This window comes from Orcinus orca, chromosome 3, assembly GCF_937001465.1.
Source record: "Orcinus orca chromosome 3, mOrcOrc1.1, whole genome shotgun sequence".
Classification (NCBI taxonomy): Eukaryota; Metazoa; Chordata; class Mammalia; order Artiodactyla; family Delphinidae; genus Orcinus; species Orcinus orca.
Window position 1 is genome coordinate 177,520,569 of NC_064561.1, and position 13,437 is coordinate 177,534,005.

Sequence of the window (13,437 nt, forward strand, 5' to 3'; positions counted from 1 at the left end):
CTCTGGTGATATTGAGAATTATAATAATTGAAACCCGAGTATACCTGAAACTCCAGCGTGAATTCTGAATTGGGCTGATTAGGAAGTGAATACATATTTCCCTTTTTAATAGCATGTTTCTTTCTCAGAATTTTCCACATATGTGACCATCTAAGAGAAATCTTCCTAACAGACGTGAAAGCTTAATCTTTTCTATTGTATTTTCCTTATGTTTTCCACTTACAAATTTCAACTTCTTGAGCTTTACTAAATGTCCTGTAAGTCAAGGGTTATAAGTTTTCCCTCATTTTTCATTTCCGTTTGTGTCATTTTTTTTTATATCATCTCACTTGCTTATCTCAGGACGCAGAGTTCTAAGCAAATAAGTCACTGTGTGACTTTGAAAGAGAATTTCTTTCACTGAACTACTATGAATTCCTATAATGTTAGTGACACCTTTCACTTGATGAATATGCTTTTCTGGTGGTTGTTGTTTTTGCTTTAGGTGGTTTTGAAAAACCAGAATTTATTACCAATGAACTAAAGCATGTTTGATTCAAAAGTATGATGATCAAAGCATCCTATGAATTTGGTTTTTTGTCAACTACTTTGCGATTTTGATAGTAGATTTACGGCTCTATTATGTTTTACTTCAAACGGCATTGTAAATGTAGTGTAATTTTTCTAAGACGGGAGTTACTTGTGGGGTTGAAAGAAGGCAGTCCAGAATTGTGCTTAGCCCAGACCTAGCCAGAGGAGTGGGTGGAATCAGTTTCATAGTGTAGTTTAGACAGATTTGAGCTACTGACGTCCACCAGTTGTCTGGCCAGGTGAGTGGGCATCTCCCTCCCTCACATCTACTTTTTCAACAGGCAGTGCTCTTCCCACGACTAGGTGGCTGGTCACTCAACACTTCTTCTGTATCCCATTGTCCCCGCTTATTTCAGGCCCTCGACATCTGCCCACTGGCTGCCTGCAGTGGCCTCTATGCCAATCTCCTGTTCACCTACCTCGCTCCTTTCCAGGCCTTGTCATATCCCCAGAGACTTCTTTCTCAATTACTGATCTCACCATGCCAACATCTCGCTTAACATCTTATCTGTGGCTTCTTGTAGTTCAGGAAAAACATCTGAACTCCTTGGCATGGTTCGTGAGGCCTGTCCTGAGCTGCATCCAACTCAGAAAGCCACGGCCCTCTCTGTTCCCCGCCCCAGGGACTCAGGTCCTCACACAGACACACACTTTCTTCCCATTGCAGGCCTTCATAATAGCCGATTCCTCCCCTTTTCATGAACATCCACCCCTCCACTGTCAGTTCCTTCACAGTCGAGCTCAAGCCTTGCCGTCCTGGGAAACTTCCCTTGATTCATCCCTAACCACACCTGGGTCAGGTGCTTTCAGCGCTCCCCAAACCACTGCAAGTATCCCCCCAACAGACCTTGCATAACAGAAACTGCATCTTTCCTATGTACAGAGACCAACTCAGATGTCTGGCAGAAACATGGAGGTGAATTTCTTCACCTGATGACGTTAAAATCATTTGTGTGTGTGTGTTTGTGTGCATGCGTGTGCGCACAGCACATATGAGTAATTCATGTGTAATTATGTCTGCATTCATTTTTCTATGGCTGCTGTAACAAATTAACACAAACTTGGGGAATTAAAGCAACAGAAATTTATTCTCTCACAGTTCTAGAGGCCAGGAGTTCAAAATGATTGTTATGGAGCTAAAATCAAGGTGTCTCCTGGGCCGCGCTCTCTCTGGAGGTTCTAGGGGAGAATCTCTTCTTTGCCCTTTCTAGGTTCTGGTGGCTGCATGCCTTCAATCTCAGCCTCGTGGTCACATTGCCTGTTTCTTGCTGTTTGTCAAATGTCCCTCTGCCTCCTCATAAGGAAGCATTTGATTGTATTTAGGACACACCTGAATAATACAGGATAATTTCCCCATCTCAAGATCCTTAATTTAATTTAAGTTAACATCTGCAAAGTTCTTTTTTGCCCTACAAAGTGGCATTCATTGGTTCCAGGGAATACCATATGAATATCTTTTGCAGGGGCCATTATTCAAATCTACCGACAAGGCCCCACCCCAAGACATACACGAATTTTTGTTTGTGGATGCTACTCAGAGCCATAGAGATCAAAATCAAATTCCTTCACACAAAACTGGGTAAAGTTGCGACACCTGGCAATTAATCACCAACTCAGGCTAATCACAGAGCAGAAGATCTACTGAGAACAGATGGAAAGGGGTAAAGGGGAACTGAGTGATGTTTATCTCAAGTTATTGTAAAATTATAACAAAAATATCCATTTTCAATCCAAATATTGTAGACATTGCATCTGTCAGAAAAATCACCAGCTCTCATTCTGATACTTGAAGCACTTTTGGCCTTGTTTACGAGATAGAGCTCTTTCTCGTCAAAGACTTTAGTAACAGTTATGATGATATTCCCCCGGCACATAAATAAACTGATTATACTATAGAAGAGAGACAAATTCTTGAAGAAATAAATGGCAAAATCACACATTGCTGTTGAAGGCTAAATTATTTATTTGATTGCGTAAGTTCAACCAGGTATTCATAAAATTATGAGACTGTTAAATATTAACTGGGAAGTGACTATATCAGTAATGTTCATTAAGTTCTCCTTTAACATTGTGTTAATATTATAAATAATGTTTCTTGAACAGAAGTATATCACCCTGTCACACATTTTATGTAAAATAAGAGAGAAATGAAACTGCCCATATTATAAACCAGAAAACAAATTTTAATGTTCATTTCTCTCAGCTGCAAACTGAAATTTATGGAACTGATGCTGAATAAGTCTGCTAAAAAGGGGTTTCCATATATTTTGTGATCTGGCAAATAGATCAATATGTTCTGAAGTTGAAGTAAAGTCCATCTTTGTAGTGGTAGGGTGCCTCTCAGGAAGCAAACGTTTATAGCGTGAATAATAAAATTATGAGTGGTTCGGTTGGTATAAAATAACTCCCCAGTAAGGATCCATAATCTGGCCTTTATAAGTACTTCAGTGAATCTAGTAACGCATTCTAACTCAGAACCATGGAGAAAAGGAATCGGGCATGAAGTATTTTTTGTTTTCATGAAGCTAGTTTCAAAAAATGATAGAAAATATTGATGGAAAAATTAAAAACAAACCCATATATTTACATTTATGTTGACTATTAAGGTCACAGTTCAGGTAGAATGCCTTCATTAGGACTTAGCCAGATAACAATATAGGACCCAAACTGATGAACCCAATAAAAGTGACCTTATGCTTCCAGCGAGAGAAACCTAGCACACACCATCACAAATGTGTCTTGAAAAGACAAAAATATTTTTTAACATCAATAAAATAAAACTCTAAGTTTTATAAGACACATAAATAAAACTCAAAGAATTACAGGGGTCTACATCTTTATTTGCCGCATCTTCATGTTGTGGTTGCTGAAGTCTTTTTCTACGTCTGTTTCATGTTGCCTCAAAATAACAACCTTGGTCCTTCATGTTATTTGTGAGATACAGTTCCTTTGGAATCTTTTAACTGTATTCCTAAATAAAATCTTGTTGTATGGCTGGGAAACTCATTTCTGTATCAGGGCCAGAATTGTATCTCTTCAGTTTCCCAATGGATCTGAAATGTGACTGCCAGTAGTCAAGTGCTCTACATAAGAATCCTTTGGTCAAAGCCATACTACAAATTTAGCTTTGTGAAGACACTTCCAACACAACATTAATGACACAAAGTGTTTACCCTTCCAGTCGATTGAGGTTCTACAGAGCATCCCATGCCAATATGCTGCTCCTCCTCTATTTTTACTTTTTATTTTACAAGACCTCTTGTCATTGTCCTGTAAAGTCTTCAAGTAGTGTTAAAAAGCTCATCTTGGTCTGATATTTTTCATGACTATATAATCAATTTATTCCTTTCAGGGTACTTCTTTGCATGTGCAGAATAAATGTTACATTAGCTACAATGTCTAATTTTAATTCAGTTATTATATATATATATTTAATTTCTAGTGAACATGACAATTTTTGTTGAACATAACAAATTTTGTGATGTTTGAATTGCATCATCCGGGTGATGGAGGACGTAATTGTATGTTTGAAAACTTGGCATTAGAAGCAACAGTTTTCAGACATTTGGGAAATATTCAGCTAGGGAGCTTGTCCTTGAGAAGTCAGTCCACTCTGACTTCAACACTTTTATCCCATGCTTGATTGATTTTATATACAACACTTTAGCAAATTTATGTATAAAACTACTAGTCATTTCTCTAATAATTAGATGCTTTTGCCTACATTGAGGCTAACAAATTGGACAATATGCCATTTTTCAAACCAAACCCTCTTGGATGCATGAAAATAATTTCTTTGAAACTGAGAGCAGCTGCTCTGACTAGGCTTACCTTCCAGCAACGCTTTCATTGATGGCAACATTTTGGAAGGATAACAGTTGTTTGGTGTATCCGTGTCTGACAATCATAATTCTAAATATTACACCAGATATTATAATGTCCTTTGATACTGGCCTCTTTCCTAATGCAAGTTTTTTTTCACAAAATCATCTAGAGGGGCTCACTGATGTTCAGGAGTAGGGTTATTAGAACTCATTTTCTGTTATTTTGTTTTTTCTCCATCCTCAGGTTCATTCCAAGCACTTTAAATTGCTTATCAAAGATGCTTGGTTCCTTAGAACCAAATATGCTTCCTGGAGCCCCAGAGGTCTATAGATGCTAAGGGATTTTATGCATGGCATATGTTTTAATTCCACTATTTAAAAAGTCGTTATATTAAAGTATACCATATACAATTTTGTTTTTTTTTTTTTTTGCTCTACGTGGGCCTGTCACTGTTGTGGCCTCTCCCGTGGCGGAGCACAGGCTCCGGACGCACAGGCTCAGCGGCCATGGCTCACGGGCCCAGCCACTCCACGGCATGTGGGATCTTCCCGGACCGGGTCACGAACCCGTGTCCCCTGCATCGGCAGGCACACTCTCAACCACTGCACCACCAGGGAAGCCCCATATACAAAATTTTAAGGCATTGGCGGTCCTCAGTGAAGCAACTTTTATTGTATATTACCTGGATAACCTGGTATTGTAGAGCAGGGAATAAATTGCTATCATTTCAGATTCTACTCCAAATTAACTGAGATTCCAAGGTGACCTTGTTTAACACTACTTAATTTGTATACGTCAGTATTATTTCAAAAGTAAGCGGCCGAAATGACTGGATGCTGAGAGTGCTATGACTCAGTGGTCACTTGGCCTCACGTTTTTTAAATGATTTAATGCTATCCTCTTGCATTATATTTATAACAAGAATTTAGTAAATACCGCTTTTGCATTCTTTTATATGGGATTAGGCGTAAGAATTTACTTAACAAAATGAGTCTTCTGCAGAGAAAGTGTGGAAATCCGTGCTCTAGTGCTCTAGTGGATTCTGCACCCACCTTGGTGTTCCTCTTCCTGTTGTCAGGATGCAGGGAAAGGTTTGGAAGAGGAATCCTTACAGGGCACTGGCCGCAGAAGCGCAGGGCATGGCAGTCTTGCCCAGACAGCTCAAGGGCTCCAAAGCCTCACCTGTCCCTTCCACTTGGGGGCACCTGGAGCCACTTGCAAGGCTGCGCGTGGAGAGCATTCTATACCCATGCATTTATTCAGCAAGTGGATTGTTGAACAACTGAGTTCTTGTGTGTGAAGCATTGTTCTAGGCCCTGGGGACATAGAAGTGAACCAAAAGGACACGATGCCTGTCCAAGTGGAAATCACCTTCTAGTCGGGGGTGGGGAGAGCAATTGCCATTTGTCCTACATAATTATATAGGCCCCAGTGAAGAGGTAACACTTGAGCAAAGACATGCAGGAGGCACAGGCATTAGCCGGGTGTGGGTCCCAGAAAATGGGACTAGCTGGTGCACCAGCCCCAGGGAACAGGTCTGCCTTGTCTGAGGATCAGACCAGGGTGTGGGAGTGAGGGTACTAGGAAATCAGAGAGAGAGAAAATAAGTGGCTCGACTTCACAGAACATTCCAGATGGCTCTGGCTTTTACTCCAGGTGAATGAAGGGCCCCTGGAGGGCTGTGGCAGAGAGGGGATGGTATCTCAACATCCGTTTTAAAAGCACAACGTTGCGCTGTGTCAAGAGCAGACCGTGTTCTCATATTCAAGTTGTGTAATTTCACAAAATCAACCTAAGGTTTTTATATCATACCCTGGCCATACAGTTATTAACTCTAGAATTTCATTAGATGAATCATGTCCCCTTTAAAATCAATACTAGGACCATGAACGGGTCCAGAGGCTTTAAAAATGAATACATTCCATGACAGGGGAATCGATGGCTTTTATGATTAAGTAATATTTACTGAATGCCTACAGCTCTGACCTTAGATGTGCACACACTTCTGTGCTTTTGGTATATATTTTCTAAATTGTGGGAAAAAGAAAGAAAGAAACTGTGACAATCAGTAATGAAGGTCACTTACTTTGACAATTTCAGTGAAGGGAGAGTGGTTTAGAGCCTAGGCTTCCCGCCAAGTTACCAAATTTGAATCTTGGTGCCCCACTTACTATTTTTGTGGCTTTTGGAAAGTGGCTTAGCCACTGTCCTCATCCGGAATATTACCGTAATGGTATTTTCCACATAAAATTATAGAGAGACTTATACATGAGGTAAACGTATAGAAAGCACCTAGCGCTGTGTTTAGCACATAACCAGTCTTACGAAATGTTACCAGTGTTTTGGTAAGATTTGGAAGCTAATTTGCAGCAGAGCAATGGCTCTCAGTGTGCTATCAATTGTCAGTTTCAGAATTTGTTACATCACGACGTCTGGCTGTCTGTACTGTGTTGAATGGGATCCCTCCAAAATTCATGCTCACCTGGACTCTCAGAATGTGACCTTTTTAGGAAACAGAGTCTTTGCAGGTGTAATTAGTTAAGATAAGGTTTTACTGAATTGAATGGGCCCTAATTCAAATACCAGCGTTTTCATAAGAAGAGGGACATTTGGACAGAGACACACAGGGGAAACACCAGGTAACGACAGAGGTGAGGACTGCAGTGATGCTTCTATAAGCCGAGGAAGGTCAATGATGGCCAGCAGCTACCAGAGGCTGGGAGAGGCCAGGAAGGGATTCTTCTCCCTTGGAGATTCCAGAAGGAATCTACTCTGGCTGATTTTAGACTTCTAGCCTTGAGAACTGTGAGAAAACAAATGTACATTGTTTAAAGCCCCCCAGTTTGCAGTGCTTTGTTACAAAGCCCCTAGGAATCTAATACATTGTCTGCTCAATTAAAAAAAAAAAAAAACAGCCCTCAATTTAAAAAGCCCAATTAGAAAACAAAAAGCCCCAATGAGCGTTTCACAGGTTGGCAGCTCCACCCGCCAGTGATCAAAGGAAGTCTGATGTGGTATCATTCTGTGGAAGAAAATCTTGGGCTTTGATATAATGATTTAAAAAATAGTTATAACACATATTTATGGGACTGTCTGAGGTTAGATGTTTCTCTAATGTTGGATGACTTCAGTTTTGTAAGAATCAAAAAACAGTAGTTAAAAAACAAATGCTGGAGAGGATGTGGAGAAAAGGGAACCCTCTTGCACTGTTGGTGGGAATGTAAATTGATGCAGCCACTATGGAGAACAGTATGGAGGTTCCTTAAAAAACTAAAAATAGAACTACCATAAGACCCAGCAATCCCACTACTGGGCATATACCCTGAGAAAACCATAATTCAAAAAGAGTCATGTACCACAATGTTCATTGCAGCTCTATTTACAATAGCCAGGACACGGAAGCAACCTAAGTGTCCATCGACAGATGAATGGATAAAGAAGATGTGGCACATATATACAATGGAATATTACTCAGCCATAAAAAGGAATGAAACTGCGTTATTTGTAGTGAGATGGATGGACCTAGAGTCTGTCATACAGAGTGAAGTAAGTCAGAAAGAGAAAAATAAATACCGTATGCTAACACGTATATACAGAATCTAAAAGAAAAAAAAATGGTTATGAAGAACCTAGGGGCAGAACAGGAATAAAGATGCAGACGTAGAGAATGGACTTGAGGACATGAGGAGGGGGAAGGGTAAGCTGGGACGAAGTCAGAGAGTAACACTGACATATGAACACTACCAAATGTAAAATAGAGAGCTAGTGGGAAACAGCCGCATAGCACAGCGAGATCAGCTCGGTGCTTTGTGACCACCTAGAGGGGTGGGATAGGGAGGGTGGAAGGGAGATGCAAGAGGGAGGAGTTATGGGGATATATGTATACATATAGCTGATTTACTTTGTTATAAAGCAGAAACTAACACACCATTGTAAAGCAATTATACTCCAATAAAGATGTTAAAAAAATAACAAAAAACAGTAGTTAGAAGATATGATGAAAGTCCCCTTCCACTTCTCTAATTTGGAGACCACCAGTAAGAATGAAATGGACTTGCCTATATTTGCCATGGGCATAAGTGCAGGGGTATGGCAAATTGATATTAAAAGTGAACGGATACACCAAATATCTGCTAAGGAGTAAAGGCAGAGAGGCAAGCTGGACAAATCCGTCCAAAGTGACTCAACTCTACCCCTTTATGTCTTGCGGGACCTTAGTTCCCCGACCACCAGGGATTGAACCAGGGCCCCAGCAGTGGAGGCGTGGAGTCCTAACAACTGGACCGTCAGGGAATTCCCAAGTGCCACTTGTTTTGAACCCATCATCTGTGACCACTAAAAGCCATTAGCAAAGAAGATGCCTTTGCTTAAGGATAACTAGATTGACACTTGAGTCAGGTCACATAAAAATCACAGTTGTTTCAAGTTCTGACTCGTTTGCACTCTGCTTCTCTTTTGAACACATACAGTCTCACATTCCCCGGCAATTTGTTTATAATCGCCATGACAATTTAACATTCTCCAGCATTTCACAGAAATCCATACCATAAGAATATGAATGCAAACATATTAAAAAAAAGCCCTCAGGTGGTTGTTAAGTTTTGGTACTGTGTAATTAAACTAGTTTTTTTTTTTTTAATGTTATCTTTTGCCAGTATCTAATTAGCAAAGCCATCTGCTGAAAGAGTACTGGTCCATCTGCCTAGAATGTTGTTCTCTTCATTTTTATGAAAAGTATCTGCCTTTGCTGGTCCCTGTCTAATTAACTTCTCTCGCTGCAGAATGTGATAATACACAACTTTGTTTATATACTTCCGAGAACTGTGGATTTATATGTATGTAACTCGATCATAAAAGGAGCCAATCTTTTTCTTTCTCACATCTGATTTACTCCTGAGATCCCAGCTCTGTTTATCATAACCTGAGCAAATGTGTGCACACAACAGGGAGATGTGTGCTGTGTCATGAAACAGTAGGTGCTTCCATAGATCCCGAGGGTTTCAGCAGGTGTAAAATGATTTTCTGTAAACCTACTCACTTTCCTTTTAGGTCTGTCCATAGCACTGTCAATTCCTGAAAGTTGATGATGTTGTACGTTCCAGTGTCCCACTGGATTCTGAGATGAACGTGGCTACTGCAACAATGAAAATGACCACAGATGCATTCTCAGATTTAGCATGATGTTATCTAGGCTGATGGAATTCACTTATATTTCATTGTAGACTAATACCTGATGTGTGCAAACATTATCTGTATGTGTGTTTTTCCTTCTATCACTCATTATCTATCAGTATCTTGCACTTAGTAGGTATTTAATGAATATTTATTAAGTGAAAGAGAGAATGGTGAGTGCATTTGCGTAAAGCAACACCTCTGCAAATTATTGAATAGCACAGATGTTATTTCTAACTATTTACAGACAAAAAAAAAAGCTGTGCCACAAACAAGAAACTCTGTGTCTTTTATTTTATTTATTTATTTATTTATTTATTTATTTATTTATTTATTTACTTTTGCGGTACGCGGGCCTCTCACTGTTGTGGCCTCTCCTGTTGCGGAGCACAGGCTCCGGACGCGCAGGCTCAGCGGCCATGGCTCACGGGCCCAGCCGCTCTGCGGCATGTGGGATCTTCCCGGACCGGGACACGAACCTGTGTCCCCTGCATCGGGAGATGGACTCTCAACCACTGCGCCACCAGGGAAGCCCTAGCCTTCGTTTTGACTGTCATAAACATAGGTTTGGGTGGGGAGAAAAGTGTCTTAGAAGGAGTCAACCAGAAAGATGGCTTCATAAATCAGCAGTGGGATTTGTTCCAAAATTATGATGCATGAAAGAATAACAATGAATCTCCATTGATAATAGAACAAGGAGGCTGGATTAAAGAAGTTTAATTGATTAGAATACATCTTGTGGAATATAGAAAAGTTGTGACCAGGTTAAAACATAATCTAATTCAAACAGAGTAATTGAGTAACTTTGAGAAATCTGGTACTGGAGAGTTCCATTGATATCCATATTTCTCTCTAGAGAAAGTGTTTTTCTCCATTGCTGCCAAGTGGTCAAATAGGTAAAATCTAGTTTGCTGAGTGAACAGACAGTAGGTGATTCGTCTGGAACACCCAGTTTTAGGCCAATCTTGAAAAGACACATTTTCCTACTCCCTTGTTTTTCAAATTCTGTGACATCCAATCACATGTGTTCAGCTACAATAGGTAGTTCAGTTCCATTCTTAACATAATTTCCCTTTATCCTGCCTTCTAGTCAGGTAGAAAGTGAATCAACAGAAAAGCTATACAATCATGGTCTTTAATTAATTCTGGATTTGAACATTACTGGAAAGTTGATATATTGTAATAAAAATGCCTCAGGAAAGTAACTTTGCTACTTTTAATAACCGTCTTCAGAAAAATCTATAAGATTTTTCCTATTTTCTGTTGGCCTAATAAACTTGTGTGAGCAGTTGCTCTTTCTGGTGAAACTGGATAAAGCAATGAAATATCTTTGAGAGCTCTCACATTTTTTTCCTCTTACTATCCCCTTCCAATCCTTGGCCAGTGTTTATCTTGAAAATGCAAAGGTTACTTGGACATTAGGCAGACTTGGGAAGCTGATTGTTTGCCATTTCAGCAGAAGGATTTGAAGAATTTTGATGGCATCTGATAAATATTCTTCTTGTAACTCTGGGACTAACTCTGCCCCTTGCAGCTCTTGAGTTTACTGAAGGCAGCATTACTATTTAACTTTCAACAAAATCAGTAAACCAGTGAGAGCCACTAGGAATTCCTCTTTATCTAAATCATTTCACTTAATAATTTTCCTAGTAATTATAGAGCACACATTCCTCCTTGTGATGTATAACTCTAAATCCTCTTGATGATACATAAAATCCAAGCTATTACGGGGTGTACTTTGCTAAAGAATGTATCATAGTGTATCAATCCTGTTTTGAGTTTAAGTAAGGGCGAAGGCATGGATATCTCTATTTAAATGAAAACAACAGAATGAGCTTTTATACCGGGATCTGCTAAAGGAAAGCTCCACTCAGAGTAACAGCAGTGCGCTTGTTTTATCTGTGCTTCATGGGGATATATAATTATGCAACTGTACATGAAGTTCTTAGCTCTTCTCTGGAGGTGTCATCACGTCTCATAAAAGTATCTGTCATTCTAGTAAGGAATTCAAGCCATTTGTTTGCATTAGATGCTAATTAGCTGTAACCTTATTGTTGCCACTAAACATTATGAACAGGAAAACATCACAGGAAGAATGAACAACTTCTCTTATCAGATGTTGACACAGACAAAAATCTCTAAGTCTGCACAAGGGAAAACAGTTATAGTATTGTTTCTGTTTGAAAGGCACTGAAGTGGTTCTCTCTTTTATACAAAAGAAAAGAACACTTTTCTTATGAATTCGTATTTGCCAAGTAAGATACGATGCAAGATGCAGCGTTTTATGTTTTAATCTCTGTTATGTAACATTCTTTGGAGAACAGTAGATATTAGATAATGGTGTTAATATGACTTTGTTATTCTCAGTTTAGGAGAATTAGCAAAAAACAAAACCCTTCTTTTTACAAGTAAGAGTGAAGGCATTATTCTCTTTCATAATATTTGACATTAGTATTTTTTGGCTTAGTTTAGTTTATTGTGTAACAATAGTCCAAATTAAAAGCAAATTGTCCCTCGCTTCAATTTTTTCTGATAATGATTTAACTGGTTCTTCAGAAATCTTGAATTCTTCAGAAATCCAACTCTAATAGTAAGATAGAACATACTTGTAGTAACAGGTGGACAGAATGGAGAAAACATGTTTGCCCTATAAAAGTCCACATTCCATAAAATAATGGAAAAGATATATATCTCAGATACTTAGATCTTTTCAAAATATGATTCACAGTCTCAACATATTGGCCATTAATGTTTGCAGGTATCATTTCTTCCTGTGAAGTAGGTTCTGTATGTTACCTTAACTAATCACAGGTCCATTTGTGGGTTAGCATCAGATGTGAAAGAATGCATATTACACTGATCAGCATGAGTTAGATTTGGAAAGTGAGGGAGAAAATTTAAAAGTCATGGCTCTAAGTATTTAGCCAGAGCTAATAACTGTATAAAAATTATTGGCATTGGGAGGAAGTAGTAGCTGGGCTTTTGCATGAGCTGTTTATTTTATTGACTCTTCATCGTTTATATATGTCTTTGGGGAGTAAGGATGTGCAAAATCACTCTTGCTTCATTATCTGTGAATATTGGTAAATGACAGACTACTAACCTAGGATATACACCTCTAAATGAGAATGTAGATCATTTTGTTTCAAGGCTTCTCTTTTCAGCATCCTATGAATCTCTTCTGTAGTTTTACTGAAATGAGTGTGTCTGTAATCAGTGAAGTAGTCACCAACTCAGGGCATGTGCTTCTCTTATACTGACTAGTTTTAAAGCACGTTATTACTGCACAAATGAAAATACTTAGGGGGTGAGTCCTTTAAAATGCTTCAATTTGAAAGCTCAGTATAAACCCACATGACTGAATTCCATGTTTTTGGTGTAAATTCTATGTTAGTATGAAAATGTTGGTGTCATGGTGTGCCCACCTTACCTAATCTGGTTACCGATACCTTATTATTTTTTTCCCTTTTACTCAGTCAAAGGCCTTTTATTCAGTTGTTGTCGTTTTGGTGTTTCCTATAGGCTGTGGAGTGGGAGTGTGATGAAGCAACCAAGAAGGCCTGTTACAGCAAAGGCAAGTCCCAGGTAAGGAAGATGCCGTTATGGGTAGTCATCACCTTTGTGAGGGATAGTACATGGAACGTTTAATATGAAGGCTATTCCCGCTTATGATGCCATGGAAACTGAAAAAAGAAGCAAGATTCAAAATATATGCACAGTCAGTTCTCAAGGTTTTAACACTGAAGCAAGATTAACAACAATCAGCTGTTAGGATTCAGAACATATGATCAGATATAATTTGCACTCCCAGTCATTAGAGTAAGATAAGAAATTAATTGGTTATGATGTCATTTCGAAAGATATGGGCTT

At 39.1% G+C, this 13,437-nt stretch overlaps 1 protein-coding gene across 8 annotated transcripts in view; it reads left to right on the plus strand.

Moving 5' to 3' along the window:
• The window catches only part of SEMA5A (semaphorin 5A), a 477,303-nt gene that overhangs the window by 287,149 nt on the left and 176,717 nt on the right, over positions 1–13,437 (plus strand). For all 8 annotated transcript variants that reach the window (XM_049708240.1, XM_033436601.2, XM_033436598.2 and 5 more), the window contains one exon: positions 13,090–13,152. In XM_049708240.1, coding sequence (XP_049564197.1) covers positions 13,090–13,152 — 63 coding nt within the window. The remainder of the gene's footprint in view (positions 1–13,089; positions 13,153–13,437) is intronic.